The sequence below is a fragment of the Zonotrichia leucophrys genome, chromosome 1, assembly GCF_028769735.1.
Source record: "Zonotrichia leucophrys gambelii isolate GWCS_2022_RI chromosome 1, RI_Zleu_2.0, whole genome shotgun sequence".
Lineage (NCBI taxonomy): Eukaryota > Metazoa > Chordata > Aves > Passeriformes > Passerellidae > Zonotrichia > Zonotrichia leucophrys.
This window is the reverse complement of record NC_088169.1, coordinates 68,063,766-68,079,752: the sequence shown is the minus strand read 5'-3', so window position 1 is coordinate 68,079,752 and position 15,987 is coordinate 68,063,766. Positions and strand designations below refer to the sequence as shown.

At 40.5% G+C, this 15,987-nt stretch overlaps 1 protein-coding gene across 5 annotated transcripts in view; it reads right to left on the bottom strand.

Moving 5' to 3' along the window:
* STARD13 (StAR related lipid transfer domain containing 13) overlaps window positions 1–15,987 on the bottom strand; it is a 282,314-nt gene that overhangs the window by 64,316 nt on the left and 202,011 nt on the right. The window contains exon 1 of one of the 5 annotated variants that reach the window (XM_064716246.1): window positions 7,436–7,688. The exons of 3 other annotated variants lie outside the window; for them this stretch is intronic. Coding sequence is in view for 1 of the 2 variants with exons in the window: in XM_064716236.1 (XP_064572306.1) it covers window positions 5,907–5,910 (4 nt within the window). In the remaining variant the exon portion in view is untranslated. Of the gene's footprint in view, window positions 1–5,906; window positions 5,940–7,435; window positions 7,689–15,987 lie in introns of those variants that run through there. One more of the 5 variants, XM_064716236.1, reaches the window with a different exon arrangement.

The following is a 15,987-nucleotide window of genomic DNA, read 5'->3' as shown; positions in this document are numbered from 1 at the left end:
AGTCGAGTAAGAAATGCATGTATCAGTAGAAATGTATTTAATGACTTTATCAGCTTGCATTTGTCAAATTCTGTTGGGTTTTGAGTAACTGAGAAACACCCCCAAAAGGATCAAAAGAACATTATATCTCATATCAGAAAAATAATTTTACTCAGAGAATAAGAAAATGAAACAACTTCTCACAAAGAAAAATGACCTTGTAAGATGATGCAGCTCTGAACCAAATTACATACATTCTACTAATCAATAAAATACAGTTGTCAAGGCAACAATGACATGAGAAAGTGAAATACAGAGGTCTGTCTTACATAAACACATACACATACCAATATGTTTTGTGAACTTTTGTAATCTAGCAATGACTTCAAGGAAAAATATGTTTTTACAAAAGAACACATATTTTCCCAGGCTTGATAGATTCTTGTGTAAGAGCTTTTATGAGATCTTAGACAAGCTGCATTTTGTTTGGTAGTCTTTGTTCTTGTTCTTTATTTTTTTAACTGGAAAAGAAATGTTGCAAAAAACTGCTTTCAGTGAAAATTTATTCTTGCTATAAAAGTGATTTAAAACAGTGACAATTGGATGGGAGTTAAAACTCATTCAAAGCATTTGAATATGGATCCTGAACATAGTTTAGACTTAAAAAAATTGAATTTCTAGATCCTATCTGTATTATATTATGCAGACTTTAAGGGGCAAGCTCTCAGTACAAAGACTAAATAAGAAAGGATTTTCTTTTCAAAGGTCTTACAATTCTCACTGTATGTGTTTTTTACCTGCAAGCTCAGCTCTGCTGCCTTATTCAACAACTGTTATAATCTCAGTGATCTGACTGGAACAAATCAGAGCAGGATGTTATTGAGCATGACTACAGGTGATCCCAGCCAGCTCCATCTGATCTCTGATTTTGTATTTAATTTTAATAGATCATTAAATTATTTCATAGCTTACCACCAGAACCTCTCAATACATGTGCTTGCTGCTGGAACAGGCTGTTTCTTTTGCTGTAGCTAAATAAAGCCCAGGTGTCCCAGCAACGTTCACAACTTCTTGCCCCTTTTTGCAAAAACCATGGACAATACCTTCTGGTCACAGGACACCACCTCATGGCTCCCAAATTACTGCTCATGTTTCACCCACCTGTGTGCTCAGCCATCTGGAGCTGGCAGGTACTTTCCCAGCTGGGATGCCATAGCAACCAGGGCTGAATAATCAAGGCAGAACTATAGCTGTCTATTGAATTTGCTCTGGAAGTTTGTGTGGACAATAGAAGTGTAATATAAATAAATAATATGAAGCATGAGGATGTTTGACTGCTGCCTTAGAGTCTGCAAGTATGCTCATTATAAGTAACAGGTTTTCAAGGCCATATTTTCTGAAAGATGGTTTTCAGACAATTTTTAAAAATGAACTGGTTTAGCTCATTTAGCATCTAAGTTCACTGAAAAACTCCTCTGGAGATATCCCACTGAGATCTGCCTCCTAATTTTCGGTTCAGTTAAAAAATGTAGCTAACTCATTATGCAGCTGTCTGAAATATTCTTGTAACTGCAAACCCATGGTGTTTTTACAAAGAATTGAGAATATGGGATGGTATTTTCAGGTATGTGTAAGCAATTATAGTCCAAACAAAACAGTGTCTTCATTCTTCATTGGGTTAAGTGATGAAAAGACTGACTGCTACGTGTGATTACCTCTATTAATTTAGATGTATAAATTAGACACGTTCCTGCAGGCCTATGGAGATTAAATGCACTATGTAAGTGCTAAATATTAACATAAATCTACATTTTGAATTCAGTGGCTCAGAAACACAAGAGACGTGTACATCATTGTGCCTCTATCAACCACATTCAATTTTGGTTATCTTGTGTACATGGTCTTGCAAACCAAATTAATTCAACAGAGCTGCTCATGCAAGTCACTAGCCACTAGTGGAGGGATGTGACAAATTAAACATCTCCTGAACAAATCTTCTAATTCTTCTGCCCAGAGAAGTTGTGGATGCCCCATCCCTGGCAGTGCTCAAGGCCACATTGAGTGGGGCTTTGAGCAACCTGATCTAGTGGACAGTGTCTCTTCTCACAGCAGGAGTTTGGAATTAGATGAACTTTAAGGTTCCTTCCAACCCAAACCATTCTATGCCTCTATTAATCTTTTGAACCCTTCCGTGACAAGTGAGGGCCCATCCTCTGCTTTAGGTGTACCAGCTGGGATGCACAGACACAGGAGAGACACAGAAAGAGCAATGCCTCAATGCTATGCTCTGCTGTGCCGGAAAAGAAGATGCACAGCTTCTTTTTGGAACTGGAGTTTAGGTACAGAAATGGGGGCCCCAAGGACATGGGCAGCAGAAAGTAGGTGCAGTCTCCAAGTATTTCCCTGAAACAAAGCCAGTTGAGACCATGTTGTGACTTTTCAATGGCACAAAAGTGCTCATGACTGGCAAAGGACTGTCATTTGCAGTTTTTGTCTTTGCTCAAAGCCTGTATTACAAGAGCTAAAGCACACAGTGCTCCTATTTCCCATAAAGTCACCCCCAAATGGGAGGGCCATGTCACACTGAAGGGGTGAGTTCAGCATTACTTCTCCCAGCAACACTCCATGAAGATGCTCCAGCCACCAACCCCTTTTGCAGGATTGCTGGTTCCCAGGCTCCTGCCTAAAGTGTTGGCTGCACTGGCAGATTGCAAGAACTGAGACAGCCCTAATTAGTGATTTCACAAGACCTTCCATTCATTTGCAATTCAGTAGCTCAATTCCACCTTTTAGAGACATCTACCACTTGTTTTACCATCTCCACAGAAGTTCCCTCCATCAGTCCTTTCTTTCTGTCTATAACATACACAGATATAAGAGGAAATTTTACATAAGACAGAATGATTCTGTTTTACTGAGTCTACTTGCTTTCAAAAGCATCAATAAATCAACAAACCAGAAGTAATTAAGGAATAAAAACAATGCTAAGGGCTTGATTTAAATACATAAACCCTGGAACATTCAGGACTCAACCTCAGCCCATTCTGTCTGTCCCTGTGCAAAATGTTTAAACAGCAAGTGAGCTTATCTCTTCTAGATGTGTTTGGTGGATGGAAACTGAATTTAATGTAGCTTCCTTGTATTTTATCTGCTTACATCAGAACCCTATTATTATTTTAACCTTACAGTGACTTAATTAATGTTCTAGCCAAGAAAAAAAAATTGCCTGGGTGGCCTGAATATTATACCTCCATATTTTTTTATGAGGTGACCTTTCTGAGTTCAAGAAACCATGTTTGATCACTGGTTTTGGGTGGGAGTTTTGCTTGTGAGGATTATGAGTGCATTACAAAGAAAGCCCCCTTGATTTATGCATAATTTTTCTCTGAAGGTACAAAACAAGTAGCCATCAACTTAATGCTACTTAATGCTGAAGGCTTTAAAGGGTCACACAAAGTCATCCTTTTTACAGAACAGCAAACAATCACGATGCTAGGTTAGGGTTATAAATGAGTAAGTAAATCACTTATGCACTGCATTCAGCTGGCCCCCACTCTGAACTCATTTAGCACATAACAGCTTGGCTGTTGCCGTATGTCTTGCGCAGACATTCAGTGGGTGGTTTCATAATGTTCCACAGCCTACAGAGCTCTTCTTTTTTTTTTTGTTTAATCTAATTTACTGTTTTTATCAATATCTGATAAGAAATCAAGAGGCAGCTGTAGCTCCACCACCCGCCCCATGCTTGTCATGTGCTATATTACAAAGAACGAACGGACAAAATTTGTTTCAAAAATGGGATAATGTGTCTAAACTATGGTCTGAGATATTTTATTTGTAAGAAGTTGGACTCTCAGGAAGGCACTTTTGTGGTGGCCACATGAAAAACGATTCCATGTAATGAAGAGATTTAAGAGCTGATTAATAAAAATGTAGGGACTGCATGGGCAGCAGACTAAAGGGCTGGAGCCTGACCACACCATCCTACCAATCCTTATGGAAGAGGAATGATTAAGGGCTAAAAGTCCTCAAACGTGCTCCAAATCACTAGGAGAATGTAGTCCCATTGGATGGAAAAACAAACTTGCATCAGCTCAGACCACTCTTTTCCCCTCCTGCCCAAATTCAAGATTAAAGGGAGACACTGGACTTACAGTGGAGTTTACCAGAACTCTCCCTCTAAAGGAAGAGAGACCCCATCAAGAACCCTGTGATAAAGACAGATCTAAAAAAAGTAACTGGGACACTAAATTTGTTCTGGATCATCAGGCAGCTCAGTGGCATAACCAAGGAAGGTAATTGGCACCTTCCTCTGGAACTCATGGCACTACCCACTGTTCTCTTGAGTTAGACATACCAAAAAGCAGGAAAGGTTCAAACTAAAGTAATGAAAAGAAAAAGCAGCTATGCCTCTGTGAGGGTGCCAACAAGGAACTCTTCTGTGGGAGGATAACCAAAACACATAGTGTCTGAGAAGGAAGTGAAGGAAATTAAGAAAATAGAAAAGGTTACAACTAATCTAAATTTCTGTAAACTTGAAAATCAAAATCAGAGGTCAACACATGAATAAAACCAACATGTATGATAGCCATAAGAACATCCTCAAAACACAGAGACAGAAAATGAGTGCACATCAAGATGGCATGAGGAGCAGTGAGGCCAAAGAACAAGCTGAGTAGGCTGAATGATAGTGCATGGCAGGATGCTGTCCAGAAGAGAGGTGATGCTGAGTTTATTCTTAGGATACTGTTCGAGCACAGTGCTTAACTGCTTCTACTGCTCTGATAAAAATACTCGGTAAATATAGGAAATTTCCTCAGTAGTTTGGGTACATTACAAGATTCTTTTTCTTTCTTTCTTTCTTTCTTTCTTTCTTTCTTTCTTTCTTTCTTTCTTTCTTTCTTTCTTTCTTTCTTTCTTTCTTTCTTTCTTTCTTTCTTTCTTTCTTTCTTTCTTTCTTTCTTTCTTTCTTTCTTTCTTTCTTTTTCTTTCTTTCTTTCTTTCTTTCTTTCTTTCTTTCTTTCTTTCTTTCTTTCTTTCTTTCTTTCTTTCTTTTCTTTCTTTCTTTCTTTTCTTTCTTTCTCTTCTTTCTTTCTTTCTCTCTCTCTCTCTCTCTCTCTCTCTCTCTCTCTCTCTCTCCCTCCCTCCCTCCCTCCCTTCCTCCCTTCCTCCCTTCCTCCCTTCCTCCCTTCCTCTCTCTCTCTTTCTCTCTCCCTCTCTTTCTCTTTCTCTCTTTTTTTCTCTTTCAGTGAAAAATGTCTTGACTGTACTATGTGGTTATGTCTGGGAAACTGGATGTGATGGGGGACACGCAATAATTTTCTTTTTCCCCAGGTTTGTTATGTAATCCTGCATTGGACTTGGCATTGTAATCATTAGTAGAGAACACAGTGAAGAGCCTAAAGGGTGTCAAATGAAGTGGTATTGTCAACTGAAAAATCCATTTTCCTTTCCATTTTTGTTAACACAGTAGCAGTGTACTTACTGACTAAAAAACATATCCCCCACCCTTTCATTTCATCATATGAAAATCTTGGCACTCACTCCCTGCAACATGAAAGCAAATGCCTGTAGACATGCCTGGTATATAACAAGTGCCTGTCATGCTGTGATGTGAGCTGAATTGATTTGAAGGCAAACACCTTGACAGACAGGCCATCAGAGCACACACAAAAATAACACAGAGATAAATGAATAACACTGATATACAGCATATTTCTGTTGTTTCTAATGTGCTTGGCACATATAAATAAAAAAATGACAGGAATGGAGGGTATTTTAGCAACAAACATCAGAAAAAACAGTATCATCATCCCAGCATACTAATCTCTTGTGCTAAAGAGGGACAAGCTGTTTCTGCACTGAAAACAGACTTTCCCCCAGACCTTTCACAAAGCCTTTCCTCCCTCTGCAGTAACAGCACTCACCCATCAGCCAAGCTTCTGGCAGGTTACAGAGACCTGCACCTATTTCTGTCCATTCCTCTTCAAGCCTCTGCAAATCATAATTTCCAAAATGTGCCTGGCATTAGTGGAAGCACAACTTGCAACACTCAGCTTGCTGAGACCCAGAAAAAAGCAGCAAACCTCTGGCTGCGTGCAGTAGCAGATGCAGCAGCAAGACATGTCCAGCATGGTCCCTTCAAAAGGTGCCAATAAACCAAACCAGAACAGGATGTCAGGATAATGCAAAGAATTCACTTTTTGCCCCAGTTGTCCCTGCCATCAGTCACTGTGACCCCTCCTCCTAAGTAAATGAAATCAATCAGCAGGGATTTCTGTAAAATACATAAAACAGTCATCTTCCAGACTCTACCAGAAGATAAATGGTTCCAGACATTGGACTGCAGCCATTTTCCCACACATGCTACAGTGTTTTGTCATCCATATTGGGCCATAATAGTGAGTGGGTTTTACTTTTTGTTTTTTTTTTTCTCAGTCAGCAGCCAATGCTTCTGCTTCTAACTCGTACACTAAAACCACAGCAACAAGAGTAATTTTTTCTGTACAATTTGTAATAGAACAGTTTCACTCCTAATCAGACAGTCTGGGGTCTTGTACAGAACTTTGACACTTTTCTGCTATAGATAATATAATCTTATTGCACTCGGCTGGAGCTCCACAAACCTTTTTAGGATTAAAGCATATCACCCTAAATACAAGCCACTGAAGTGAAACAAGCATGAAATTATGAGCAATGCAAACCTTATCTGAGAACCTGCTAACAAGAAATAATATGATTGCTTACAATATCTCATTTTGGCTTTTGTGCTAATTTCAAAGAAGGCTACAAGTATACGACAAAAGATGCATCACAGTGTGAGTTTTCAATTAATTTTAACATATTTTCAAGCAAGTCCTTAATAATCTGTTAACATAAAATGCACTTTGGAAAGAACCATGGGGCTTTTTCATTATTAAGAAATGTGCAACCAAATCCTATCCTTAATTAAATCAGGAGTAATTTTATTAACTACAGTAGACTTAAACCTGACTTACATCAGTGTAACTGAGGGTAGGATTTAGCCCCGGGGTGTTTATATGCTGTAGTTCCAGTTAGTTTAGATCTATTTGGGTGGGAACTCTTTTCCCCTTTCCAGAAAAAATATTCTTGTCTACCCTTTTTCACCTCACAGCTGGGGCCAAAACAGCCTTTTCTTCTAAGATATTTTTCTGAAAGGTTACAAATAAATCTTATCCTCGATAGGAGATGACCTTGTTAAACAAAAAAGCACCCTCTGAAGTAAGGGACACCAGCAGTTTTAAAGTTTGTTTACAAGTTTTGAAACACGGCACCTCAAACAGATAAGCTTATTTACATCTTACAAATAAATAAAAACTTTAAGTAAAAGCTATTTAATACAGGAGCTACTTATGTCTGTTTTCAAAGCTGAAAAGCCCTTTCAAACAGTATTAGCTGCTGCATTAAATATCCCTGTTGCAGTATAGAAACTTACTGTCCACAGATATCCTTAGGCTCCACTGCACCTCTGAACCAAAATCACTTTCTTCTTTACTTCATTTTCTGCTCTCTTGAAATCGGATTCCCAGTTCCTGACAGATGGCTCCTCTGTCACTGAGCTCTGCTTCCGCCTCCTTATCGCTGCCAGCTAATACTTCCACGATGCTTAGCTGTTGTCTGCAGAGCTGTGCTCTACATCATTTCTACTCTGATCAATGCTCTGCTTGGTTTTAGGTTGTTCCTAGTCCCGCCTCCCGCTCTTGAAGAAACGAAAACTCACAGCTGGATTTTCTATAAATCATCCCTTTTAAGAGTGGCTGGGCAAGTATGGCAAATACTACAGCTAAGACCTGCTGCTCTATTTCAAACTTCAAAAACAATTCCTCATCTTAATGATGCACACATGAAAGTTAATCATGTACTAAAATCACTAATACTGAAAAATAGTGGCCAGATAATTGTGACCTTCAGGGTTTAGATGCTGATTAATGTAATACAAAACTCCTCTCTGTTCCGGGGGGGGGAATATGGTAAAACCTGCTGCCGTGGTGAACTGCTTTATATAGCACTGTGCTTTGAACAGGAGCTTGTCATGCTTACAAAGATAAATTTACATTTGCAATACAGAGCTTTCTGACAGACCAGCCCAGCGTACATAGTGTTTAGAGTAGCAGCCCTAAGCTTGAAAGAGACTTTACCATCACAGCAGCTCTTCTGAAGTGTGGGCAGGAAATACTTTTATTTTCTGCACAGGGCTAAGTGCACTACACAGCGCTGAGCTCATTACCATGTTTAACAAAGCATGGAGTACAAAAGCAAGGTGGTACCATAAAACCAGCACTACGAACTTTGTTCCCATGAAAACAGCAAAACAGAGCTGAGTTTCTGTAAACTGTTAATTGTTCTAATTCTCCACCTTCCAGATCTTCTTAAGAAATTGTGCTGTGGAAATGAAAAATGACTGGACAGATCTGGATACAGTCTGAATGGGCTGCAAAATCCTGGTGTTTTCTCTAGGATTTTTCTATGGAGAGAGCCGCATCCCAGCTAAACTGTTGCCAGGGCTAAAATCAACTCCTTCCTTACTAACAGCTGCCTGTGTCCTGGTGTCCCATGATGTCCCCTGACTGCTGCCCACACTGAAGAGCAGCTGAGCTGCTGCTGGATTCTTGATAAAGAACTCCTTGGGTTTCGGACTGGGGAAGTGTGCAAGAGCAGCATGTGCCAACAGCAACTCTTCCCCAAGTGTGCTGCTCAACTCCCAGCAAGCTGGGACCCGTGGGCTTCTCCTGCCAGCTGCTGGAGCTGAACTATAGCATCACTGGCCTTCTATGAGTGGATCTCATCCCTTTTTGAGTCTCATCTACCCTACAGTGTTCCAAAAATGCAGTGGAAAAACACCAAAAAAAGCACTTTTGTCTATTTATTCTGACTCTCTAACCACTTCATTACGTTCCAAATAATCTTCCCGAGTCCAGTTTTTCCACATGACAGATGAATCTGTGGGTTTCTGTCAGATCCAATGCCTTTTTTCCCTAAGCTGAAGAATCTCCTGGTTTCATTCTGGGGCTGGTCTGCCTTTCTGCTCACCCCCGTAGGTATTGCTGCTCCCATAAGCACTGCAGCCAGCCCTTTTGTTCACCTGATAGAAGCTGATCCCACAGCACCCGAGCTCAAGCCTTGCTCCCAGTCCATGACTGATATTGTTGAAAATATTCTCACTTTCTTTGCTTTTAGTTCTGCAGACAGTGAATGAGGACAGTCAGTTGTCACCTTGTGATCCCCATCACCCTGGCATGAGTGACCTGAACACAAGAATTTCAGGACAACCACACCAGACTAATTTCCAAATAGCTACCAGCCTGGCAGCCCAGGAGAAAGCAGTATGGATTAAGACGCCAGGAATGCTGTGAGCCAAGGACAACACCACTGTGATGCAGCTACTAGTCTGTTAACCAGCAGCCACAAGACACAGGTCCTGGGCCCCTGTCCAAGCTGTGACTCAGATCTGAAGTGCTGCAACGACAGTGCTCTCCTGTGGATGCACTGGTTGATCAGTGCCAGTAATTTGATGAAGGAGAGTGAAATGAGCGTGGGCAGAGCACTATCCCTGCAACCAATCTAAATATGAAATGGCAAATATAGCAAATCTGCTTTCCAGGTGCTGTGGCACATTCAGTACTTATCAGCTGTCAAAAAACCACCACATAACCAACTAAAATTACTTGTTTGACCTTTAAAGTGTACTTGAAAATCCACAAATGAGACCCATCAGTAGTACATATCCAGTTGAATAATAGATCTCCAGAAAAGGTTTCCAAAGAGATTAAATACTCAATACAATGGTGTGACATGCACTATATAGACTGGAGATCTTCCAAGGACTTTTACAGAACATTTTGTTTAATGTCTGCAGTAGTGTTTATGGTACAGAGGGCAAGATTTGCTCTTTCTCTGCCCTGAGATTCCTGACCATCACCTGAATAACAAGAAAATGTCTGCTGCAGGTGGAAAGAAATATATTTATTATACATTGTTTCCTCCATGTGGTTTAGCTCCAGAAAACGCACTGAGTTCTTTGGGGATGAAAGGGAAGATCTGCTGCTACCACCAGTGAGTGTTCAGTTCACAGGCTCAAACTAGAGTAAATCCCCAATAAGGCAGCAAAATGTGGTAGCAGCTTTTTCTCTCTGCAAATATTTCATTGGGCCCCACTACTTGCTAATTGTGAATGCAGCCCTGCAGCAGCCCAGTATGGCTGAATCCAAGACCATAGAACGAGCTCAGGCCCCAGGAAACAATCCCCTGCATTGTTGGTCCCTGTTCTGGACCACTTCTACCAACTTCTTCCTAAGCAGTGTGAACATGAGTCTGTCTGGGTTCCCTGGCTGTGGGATCCCTCACTCTCCTTTGTTTGGTAGTATAGATGTTGTCCCAGGGATGAAGGACAGCAGGATAGTTCCTCCTGTCACTGTTATGCAGCCCTCACTTCCCACTCACTTGAAAATGGTTGTGAGATTTGCTGGGACCCTGCTGGCACACCAAGCTCACAAATGATTTCAGCTCCCATAACTGCACTGGGAAGGGGCAGGAGAAGGAACAAATAACTTACCATTTCCCTCCAGTGGCTTGTAACTAGAAGAGCTCAGACTTCTCCATACAACCAGGATAGCTGTGCAGGCTTGGCCCTGAACTCTTTTTGGGAATTGTATATATTTAATATGTCAAGCCTTCTACCCTGAGTTTGTCTGGGGAAATTTTTTAACAGTTTAAAGGCACTCTGACTGTAGTGTATTTGCCTATAATAATGTGGTAAATAGAATTATTAAAAACCTTGCCTTTTGTATCTTAAAACTCTAAGGTACTCAAGAACACATTATTTCTTCTTACTGTCAGATTTTGCTTTGCTAAGACAGAATGCATGAGACACTAGACAGATGGGGGAAAGCCTTGAGTTCTTTGAGAAGAAACAACAGATATGAGGACACTGATGGAAAGGTGAGCAAGATGAAGATGCTTATCTATGAAGACCAGCATTTGTATCTGCCTACAGATCCTCTGCACCACTGTCCTGCAGCCTTCTTTCTCTGATAGTCTGAACATCCATTTTCAGCTGAAACTTCTTCACAGCTGAGCTACACTTGGGTCCTCCAGCTCAAATTCTCCTCATTAGTTTTCACCATCCAGTTGAAGGCAACAAGATCAGACAGGAGATCTTTGGATCCTGGAGGCTACAGCAGAGCCGTGTTTCAGTCTCCTTTGATAAAACAAGCCACTTCGCCTATAACAGATTTCCAAATCCCCTGATGCCAGCTGAATGGGGGCTGGATCACAGGGAACCAGCATTTCAGATGTGCCCCCCTGTGCCATGTACTCACGTCTCCCATGGGAATACACTGCCAGACAGACCCAATGGCCAGGCTGCACTGCCTGCCCACATTTCAGGAGTGACTTGCAATTATTCTCCAGTCTGCAAAGGCACTCAAGCCTTTGATCTCTGTTGCTCCCAACTGCCAGCCTCACAGATTTTGCCAGCATTTCCTGCTGCTGTTCCCTAATCACACTACCACACCACTGATAACCACAGTACAACTGCAAATTGAGCTGCCTGCAGAGGAAGGGCACATGGAGCCAGTGCCCCACTGTATGACCCCTTCCTTTCATCCCACTTTCTTATTGCATGTCCTCTACAAATTCTAGCAGATTCTGGAGAAGAACTTGAGGCAAAGGTTTTACTTTGTGCTACCAGGAACAGATGAACCCTGTTTTCAGGTTTAATTTAGAAACATACTCATATTTTTCCTAAAGATGATGGAACTTGATAAGTTATAGAGATGAGGTAACATAAAGTGCTGCATCACTTTCAGCAAGAAGACAAGGGGGAAAGGAAAAATAATAGTGGGTTATTACTATTTGAAACTCTGAATCAAAATGGATATTTTGAGGCAAAATCAAAATAAAAAAGCAAATCGAAAACTTCCTATCTAAAACAGAACACTGTTGACTGGGGGATTTTCTCCTGGGCATCTTTCATGCAGCACATGCTCTTACCTCGGACTGCCATTTCCCAAAGAGATCTTGAACTATTTGTCATTCATTTAGTATTGTGGTTGTTACGTAAAGTAGGACAGTTGTGCTATCTCCACCTGATGAGAAAGCCACACATTTTTGCATTTTAAATCAAACACATTTTTTGAAGAATCAAAGTATGTATTACTTAACATACTTTTCAGAAAAACCTCTCTCACTTACACTTGGTCCTCATTTAGTCTTTCTTCTGCTGGAAAACCTCTGGAGTTAACATGGCATATCTCTGTGTCACATGTGTTCCCTTTTAATAGCCAACATAAATGTTTTTCATCTCTGGACTCTACAGCTTGAGTCTCACTTATGAAAGCCAAGCAGTGCCTCTCTGCTTTACTCATCACGCGACCAAGGGACTGCTGATCTCCTGCTTGTCTACGGGCAAAGCAGGGGCTCCCAGAGCCCAGCCCAACACCATTCCCTTTGGTTTCATTGAACTGATCTGCTGATGAACTCCATTCTGATTCCCAAAACTCTTCAGCAAGCTCTGCTTCCCAATATGTTTCCCTTCCCAAGGACCAGCAGTGCTACGCTCGCCTCTGTGCCCCTGCAGGCTGGGCCTGGGTGAGTGTGGCTGTACGGTCCCGCTACAGGGACACTGTGTGGATGACAGAGGCACAGTATTTCATTGAATTGTTAAAATGCTTCAAAGAATCAAAATAAAAATTCTTGACATTGCTGCATGAGTCAAAACTTTAAGAAGCTTATATTAAAATATGAATCACTGGCTTGCTTCAAGGGAGGAAAAAAATCCTTGTTTTCAGCAAAAAGTTAATTGGGTCCTGAAAATCAGTAATTAAAAACACCATTAGTAGACAATAATCATCTGCAGTGCTAGTTTCCTTCTGAACTTAAAAGGCTTTAAAAGGACAGAGTAAGAGAGAAAAGTTCAGCATCAGCATTTGCCTCAAGACCCAATGCACCCAGGGGCTGGCCTAGCATCCCTTATGCAGGGAAATGAGAGCTAGAAAAGATATTTTTGTTGCTGTGTGTAAAAGTTGGATTTCTGAATTGATATGCCTGTACCATTTAAAATTAACTAGTTCACAGACAAACTTGAAATGTCATTCTGAGGGACAGCACCACTGTCGCTATCATCCTGATGCACGTTAGAGAGAAGTGCCACCACCCTGGGCAGAAAATGCAGCCACTCTTTGCTGTGTTAAATCACAAGGCTGGAAGCAAAGAATATGGTTTCCAAATTAAACAGCAGGAGTAATTTCTGCCAACAGGATGTAATTACTCCTCTTGTAAAAGAGCTGTGGAACACTTAATGGTTTCGAGCGCTAATACATATGGAAACAGAGTGTTCCACAAATACCCAGCCAAGTGCTAGAGCACCACAGGCTTGGGGAGCAGTAAAGGGCCGAGAACACATTCTGTACTGCCTAAGACTTCAAGGGCCTCCTTCCAAATGCTGCTCTAGTGGGACTGAAGTTTCTGTAACAGGTATGGTCATTGCCCAGGGTGAAATTCCTTGTCTCTCATAGCAGCTGTAGGTAAGGCTGTGGTAAGACTATGTCACAGCACTAAGTATACACTTATCACCACCAAATCTGGATGCCAGGTCTGTGACTATTTCACTGATAATTTATCTGATTAGACTGCTATTTTCCCAAACATCTCTTTACGAGCAAGAAGGATCTGAGACTATGCCAAATATTTCAAGGTAATTCCATAGGATATATGGAATCTCAAAGCTGATGTGCTACTGACACTAATTTTCTTAAGGCCTGACCAAAATACATTTGAAGATAAGAAATAAATAACAGCATATAAATGCAGAAATCCTAAAATTATAGCCAGAACATTCCCAGCATCTGAAAGCTCCTTCATAGAAAGTGTATTTATTGAGTGAAGAATGTTCTGGTATAAGTTTTTGACTATCTTTACTACTGCAAACTGGAGCTTGGGAGGAAACAAATGTCCCAGCATCTCCTCTTCCACTGAAAACATGACGTTTTCAAAACACATCCATATATGTAAGACGTTCTGCAACAAAACCAGCTCCACTCACACCTCTCACAGAGTATCATGCATTTCCCAGAGATTTTAAGGTGGGATTTGTTAAAATTAAGAACAGTACTTACCACAGGAGAAAATTGTCCCTAACCAAGAAGACAAAGTTTTTCTACATATCCCTGCCTCAAACATCAGGAGGAAAACATGCTTGCAACTCATCTGAGGAACTGCTCTGAAATTTAACAGGCTCTAATGAAGACAGCAGAGGTTTATTTTGAACAATCACTTAGGGGAATGGGCATGAATCCTCCATGTCAACAATGCCCCTCAGTGTGTGATTCTCTCATCCTCACACTGACTGAAGAGAAAGCAAATGAGTCTGGTTGGTGACTATTTCACGATATAAAATTTGTTTTTGAAACATGCAAAAATTCTTTTTGAGCAAAACTCAGCATGATTGAGGTATGAAACATTGTCTTCCTGACCTTTCAGAATTCAAAAAAAATCTGACATTTGGTTCTTTGGTCAGTTATGCTATTGACAAATTTATTTTCTTTCAACACACAAACGCACAAAAAACTTCACTCATCATATTTCTATTGCCATCATCCTTCAGATCTTTTTGCATGATCTACAGAGGGGGAAAAATGAAAGAAAAACAAAAACTGGCAGTACATTATGCAGCTTTGGGCAAAGAAGATGATGGATTCTCCCAAAGTAATTTCCTGCAAAGTGAGATTTGATATAAGGATCTTGATTATGTATGTCAGTGCTGGGAAGGTACCCAGACATGTGAGACTATCATTTACAAGCAATGTAGCCAAGGCAGAGGCCACTACTGGGTTTAAGAAATGAAGAGCATTAGCACAAGGCAACAGAAAGAAAGGATTTTTCAGAAGAGTTGGAGACAGCAATATTTGATTTAACTTACAATACACTGCTACCTCCTAAGATGGTCCCAATTAGACCTATTTCTGCATACCACATTTGGCAAATGATGCCACACTTGGTCTTGTCCTTCTCTAACTCTCTTGGCAAAAGCAACAAAGGCTTCCTAGCACTAAAAGGCCACACTGCGGTTTTGTTTTCAAACATCACTTCTAGGAAAAAAGAGAGAGTAAAAAATAACCTCTGTGAAATACTCTGTATCCAAGGACAAAGCAGAATGGTTCCATGTGAGTCATTTTCAGTCTTTTCAGGCTTGGCATTTGTGGTATGAACTCAGAAAAGTCATTACCAGTAATTCTGTCATTTCAAGTGTTTGAAACACATGAGAAAAAGTGCTTCTAAAATGAAAATCCCATCCTAACCACTTCAGAAACACTTACAGATCAACTTCCTACAACTTCAATCTAAATCCATCTCACTATATTTAAAAAATATTTTTGGATGCTCTAGGTAAACCAAGGCATTCAACCTGTGACTTGAGAAAGAGATTTTCAAACAAAAATGTTGCAAGAAGCAAGCAATGATTAAGGAGACACATTTCCATTTGTTCACTTGAAGCACTGCTTGTTGGACTAACCCAAAGTGAGCCTGCAATCCAGACATATCTTTTCTCCCATCTTTAACAGCCAAGCAAAAACAAAGAAAAGAAAAAAGAAAAGAAAAGAAAAGAAAAGAAAAGAAAAGAAAAGAAAAGAAAAGAAAAGAAAAGAAAAGAAAAGAAAAGAAAAGAAAGGTATCACATGTGCAGCCACTTTGCAGGAAAGTTTTAAGTGGTCTAAATTAATTCCTTTGCTCCTACTGATATATGGAAACTGCTTCTCTGAACTCTGATGAAGAATCCATCTCTGAGCTTCATTTTTATTTGATATATTCATTTTTTATTTGCTATATTTAATGACCGCTCTTATAAACCAGTCTAAATGGAGAAGCTAAAACCACAAAGCAAATACAATATTTGGGTCTGTCAAACACCAGTTTAGGTTTACAAGCAACAAAGCAGGCAGTGTGCTGTGATGGTCTGGGTAGTCCCAGCAACACGGAGTCTCCCCTCTC